Here is a 6,000-nt window from a genome sequence, read left to right on the forward strand (position 1 = left end):
CACAAGAGTCATTATCACTTTTGCAGGTCAATATTGATTTTTGTGGACTTACGCATGCAATAATTTTGACCAATCAAATGAATGCAGTTGAGAAGGGTATTTAATATTTAGTTATACTCCGGACAAAAAATATGATGGGCAGTTTTGACCTTGTAGCTCAATTTGTGACTTTGACTACTGACCTACAAAGCTAATCAAGGCTCTGCCTATTATCTTGTTGCCATACTAATTTATTTGTTTTTGCATTTTTTTCTGTACAAGTTATTTTGCTAGGTTTTACAATGTCATGGTAGTCATTGGTCACAGCTAATTTGTGGCATATTCGCAGTAACAAGTTTGCTGGATAATCACAGCTACATGTTCGCGGGAAGCTCACAGCTATTCACTGCCAGGTTAACAGGAAGTTTGCAGTAACTTTTCTGCAGCAAATCCTATTTGCATGTGAAAAGTGAACACCAAACGAACATGCCACAATCGTTGTTTCCATTTTATCAAAAGTGTTTGCGGCATGTTTGCCTGACATTTTGGGCATGATCATAACAAGTGTTTACAGCAAACTATAATATTTCTGTAAGGGAACCTCCTCTTCCTCAATCGTGAGCATAGTAAAAATGAATAAAATGAACAATCTACAAAATCTTATGCTTTTGCAAGTATTTTCATTTGTTTTATGTGTTAATGAAAATGGAAGATACAAATATATTTCAATTCTTTCATCCTAGGTATGAATGACCGTCTTTAAAAGCACTGTAAAATCATAAATCATAACTTCAAAGCACTAGGGAAAAGTAGGTAACTGTGTAAGTGATACTTACTCCCACCTGTAAAGTAACTGACCAATCAGAAACTGGGCCCTGGAAATATGTAAAACTGTTTTTTCCCTGCACATTGTGCGCTGTGATGAAAAGCAGGAACCAGTAAACCCTGCCTTTATTGGAGTTTGACGAGTTCAGCTCTTCAACAGGAAGGTATGATTTGTGTACTAACTTATACCATTTTTTAATAAGTGGGTTATTGAGTATAGAGTCAGTCTCTACTCAACCCTAGTGCTTCCTCGTGAACTCAGCCATAATTACATTATGAGGAAACTTTGTGGTTTGGTCAAAATGGCAATTTTGTGGGGATATGAAATTCGTGGACTTGAACATTAGAGCATAAAATGAATGGGGATTTACTGGTTAATTTGGATTTAATTTTGTGGATTGACTCAACCACTCAATTGACAATAATTAGTCCTTCAAGAGTATTAATGATATCACAGTACTTACTTGGTAGGGGCATTAATCCCTTTTTGCATGGCTCTTTCTTGCTGACATGTTCACAGTAAGTTCCAAAATAATGCTGAAATTCATCATCAAAGTCAAACAGCGTGATGTTATTAGGACTGTAGTAACCGTCAATGTAGTTGCAATATACCTCCGGTGCCCGGACGTTACTGCCATTGGAGTATAGAACAAAGTGCTTCGTAAGGAAGGTAAAGTCATCCCGTTTGCTTGTACAGGCGTGTATGCAGTCTGAGCTATAGCGCTGGTAACTGTCAGGTGGACATGGTTCCACTGTCAAATTTGAGGAGATAAGAAATTTCCATCTGAAAGAATGCTATTATTTTCAGAAGAAGGTAGACTGAAGTTCACACAGAGACAAATAGGACAGTAAAAAAAGAATTATTTTATAATGAAATCACATTATCTGATATGAGGAAGAGCAAAAAGGCAAAATATATAACAAAATGGTCATGCTAGTCTTCAGTACATAACTTCTGTTATGGTTGACATAGACAGTTGAAATAACTTGCAGCTGAAAGAAGACAAATTTTCCTGTAAATCAAAAAGCACAAATAGGTCTTGCTGGTTCAGGTTTAAATTCAAATGAAAAGAAAAAAAGCACATTTTTTTAGGTGAAACAACATAACGCTGAATTTTGACCTTTTTTCTGTTACTGGACAGCATGGCGTGCGTTTTTTATGTATATCAGACACCTGAAGGTAGTTTTACCTGCAACTGGGTAGTGATATGTAACTCCTGGAGTGCTGAAGACAGAATATATAAACATGCACTTTTAAATATGGGTGTATAACATGGAGCACATAAAAAATATGCATTTGATTGTGACTGAGGCGAGGTATGAAATGGTGGGCTCTGTTTGCATTTTTTGGTCTTAATTTTAAGTATGGGAAGAGGTATCCCAGTCATTTAGGGGGATCAGGGGGCTCTCCCTTTGGAAAATTCTGAAAGACAGGTATGAAATGGTGGGCTCTGGTTGCATTTTTGGTCTTAATTTTAGGTATGGGAAGAGGTGTCCCAGTCATTTAAAGGGGGTCAGGGGGCTCTCCCCCTTGAAAAATTTGAAATACAGGTACAAAATAGTGGGCTCTGATGCATTTTTTTGGTCTAAATTTTGAGGTATGGGAGGAGGTATCCAAGTCATTTAAGGGGGTTCTGGGTGCTCTCCCCTTGGAAAATTTTGAAATACAAGTATGAAATGGTGGGCTCTGCTAAATTTTTTGGTCGTGATTTTGAGGTACTGGGAGATTTACTTTCCTCTTTTCTGGACACCAGTGTTCTCCCCCTGGAAAACTCCAGCCCTGGATCTTGTATAATTACTCACAATTACACAGCAGCACAATATATAAGGTTTTTCTATGTTCATGATACTTTGAGGTCCCCATTGTATATCTATAGCTACCTGCGACCTCTTATGCTCCAATATCAAGGTCAGTATTCAACTCACATAATGAAGAGGTCACCAGCAGCATATCAAAGGTCTCTAGAGCCTCACCAGTACACCATCAGTTCTTACATTATGTAAAAAAAATCATTATACAAATAGACTAACAAGTCGAAAGATTTCCTGCGGCCAGAAGTTATACAGACCAGAATTTCTTGATAGTAACTTATGGGTGTATAACGTACTTGTTTTGTTTTTTATTATACCATTACGCTTTCATGTAAGAAATATTACTCCATTCTACATGATTTACAAGTAGATATATGAACTATGTATTTCTTAATTCTGAAAGTTATTGTTTTGAGCAAAAATAACTATATTTCCCTTTCATGTATAACATAACTTTTAGCTCAACTGGTCGCATTCCTTGACTATTGAAATACTTTACTAGAGCTTTCACAAATGTGATTCATGCCTTCACATGGACTTGCTTGACAACACAGGACCATAATGATCTAGGAAATTGAAGAGCAATTAACATAAAAACCCTTATGCACAATAAGGTATCAATATTGATCATTGCTGAAAGTTTGAATAAATTATATGAAATAATGAATGAGGAATTCAGGTCACAAACATTTCTCCAATATCATATAGAGTGCTAGCTATATTGCAAAAACGGCGTTCCATAAATGCGATAAGCCAATCGCATATCGGTAAAAAGTCACATGAAATCACCCAGTCCCCATGTGCTATACTACTTGTTGCATTCCAATATACCTGCGGCCTGAAGGCCGCAGGTAACAACATTTGTTAACATATTTTTTCTTCTTTAGATAAAAAAAGTAGGAATAGTAGGATTTTTTTCCAAAAAAGTAGGAAAAAAGTAGGAAAAAGTAGGAAAAAGTAGGACTCACTTGAAAGCCTGTTATTCGCTATCAAAAACCATTTAGATATTTCTTACACATGAATTGTTTAAGATTTTTGATGCGGTAGTGAAACCAATTTTATGTTACGGTTCTCAGATCTGGGGGTATCAGTATTCTCATATTATTGAAGCTGTGCATAACAGCTTTTGTAAGAAGCATCTTCGTGTAAATACTACTACTAATAATTGTATTGCTCTCGGGGAATGCGGTTGCCTTCCTTTATGTATAACATACTTTACAAATTGGTGCAAATTATTACATATGGCAGAAAACAGATACAGTAAACCTCACTTAAAAGGAACTCGGATATAAGGAACACTCAGTTATAAGGAACAGTTTTCAATTCCCCGATCTAATTCCTTCTTTATTCAATGTAAAAATCCTCGGTTATAGGGAACTCGGTTATAAGGAACACTTTTTCTAGTCCCAAAGTACGAAATTCAATGGAAAACCCCTCGGTTAGAGCAAACAGACATAAAGAATAAAAATTATTGAAAACTGGAAATAACAGGAGAATCGCTGATGACGTCAGAGTAACGTCGGCACTTTCACGCGCTTTTATGCACATGAATAAACACATATTATTTCATTTCTATGATCTTTAGTTTGTTATTTCACGGATATGATAAAAAGAAAATAAATAATATCATCATTAACTTATATTTACTCGAGATTATGTTTGAGAGCTACATGTATTAGGTGTATCATGTTAACAATATTGAACGAAAATCAGTCGTCGACACGGTCATGTCATACTATCCTAAATAAATGTGTTAATTACGCATGATTAACGATTAAAAACAGTCCAGTTTACCAAATTTTCAATTGTAAAAATTATAGCAGGTGCTAAAATGGCCAATAGCAAAACTATAGGTATAATTTACACTTTAGTCCGTTTGTATGGCGCCACTGTCTAGTCGTAATGCACTGTCATAAACACCCTACTTTTAAATTTGAATTGGTAGTCTAATTTAACATCTTTGTATTAATTATCCGAACATTTATTTTATATTAGTATTGATGCCTATTCACATAACATGCTGTCGAGCAACATATCTTATAATCATAATGTAGTGTTCTCCTAAAAAAGAAGATAGAAATAGCCAACAAAAAATAAACACAAATCACGTCATTCTTACCGACGTACATTTTGGCTTAGTTTAGGTTCAAACGTCGTGTTTCAACACTATATCAGTCATATGCACGCAGTCAGTTTACCTTACCATCTCTCTAGGAAAGGACCGGTACTAGACTCACAAATTTTTCACATAAAGATTCATGGTCGACCCGGAGCCCTTTTCAAATGTCAGTCAAATAGCATTCGCTATACAAATTGTGTTCTTTATACAAAACCTCGGTTACAAGGAATTAGTTCGCTATACGGATATAAGGAACCTCGGTTATAAGGAACAATTTTTAGAGGTCCCAAGCTGTTCCTTATAAGCGAGGTTTACTGTACCCTAAAAATTGTTACAAGATGTTAAAATCACTAGATGAAGTAGGGCCCCTATGTTGGGCAACTAAAGTAAACAAGAGGACCATGATGGTCCTGAATCGCTCACCTCTCCCACATGACCCAGTTTTGAGTATGACGTCGTTTTTCTATTATTTAACATAGTGACCTAGTTTTTGAGCTCATGTGACCCAGTTTTGAACTTGAACTAGATATTATCAAGATAAAAATTCTGACCAATTTTCATGAAGATCCATTGAAAAATATGGTCTCTAGAGAGGTCACAAGGTTTTTCTATTATTTTACCTATTGACCTAGTTTTCGAAGGTACGTGAAACTGTTTTGAACTTTACCTAGATATCATCAAGGTGACCATTCTCACTAATTTTCATGAAGATCTCATGAAAAATATGGCCTCAAGAGAGGTCACAAGGTTTTTCTATTTTTATACCTACCGGCCTAGTTTTTGACCGCACGTGACCCAGTTTCCAAACTGACCTAGATATCATCAAGGTGAACATTCAGATCAATTTTCATGAAGATCCATTGAAAAATATGGCCTCTAGAGAGGTCAAAAGATTTTAATAATTTTAGACCTACTGACCTAGTTTTTGACCGCAGTTGACCCAGTTTCAAACTTGACCTAGATATCATCAAGATGAACATTCAGACCAACTTTCATACAGATCCCATGAAAAGTATGGCCTCTAGAGAGGTCACAGGTTTTTTTTATTATTTAACCTACTGACCTAGTTTTTGAAGGCACGTGACCCAGTTTCAAACTTGACCTAGATATCATCAAGGTGAACATTCTGACCAATTTTTATGGAGATCCATTCACAAGTATGGCCTCTAGAGAGGTCACATGGTTTTTCTATTTTTAGACCTACTGACCTAGTTTTTGACCGCAGGTGACCCAGTTTCGAACCTGACCTAGATATCATCAAGATG

General features: G+C 36.0%; 1 protein-coding gene across 1 annotated transcript in view; it reads right to left on the reverse strand.

Annotated features, from left to right (window-relative positions):
- LOC123538643 (uncharacterized) overlaps nucleotides 1-4,822 on the reverse strand; it is a 35,707-nt gene extending 30,885 nt beyond the window's left edge. The window contains exons 1-3 of the mRNA XM_053537713.1: nucleotides 4,815-4,822; nucleotides 1,995-2,029; nucleotides 1,269-1,556 (exon numbers count right to left, since the gene is read on the reverse strand). Coding sequence (XP_053393688.1) covers nucleotides 1,269-1,556; nucleotides 1,995-2,029; nucleotides 4,815-4,822 — 331 coding nt within the window. The remainder of the gene's footprint in view (nucleotides 1-1,268; nucleotides 1,557-1,994; nucleotides 2,030-4,814) is intronic.
- Between the last annotated feature and the right edge of the window lie 1,178 nt (nucleotides 4,823-6,000).

This window comes from Mercenaria mercenaria, chromosome 3 (assembly GCF_021730395.1).
Source record: "Mercenaria mercenaria strain notata chromosome 3, MADL_Memer_1, whole genome shotgun sequence".
Classification (NCBI taxonomy): domain Eukaryota; kingdom Metazoa; phylum Mollusca; class Bivalvia; order Venerida; family Veneridae; genus Mercenaria; species Mercenaria mercenaria.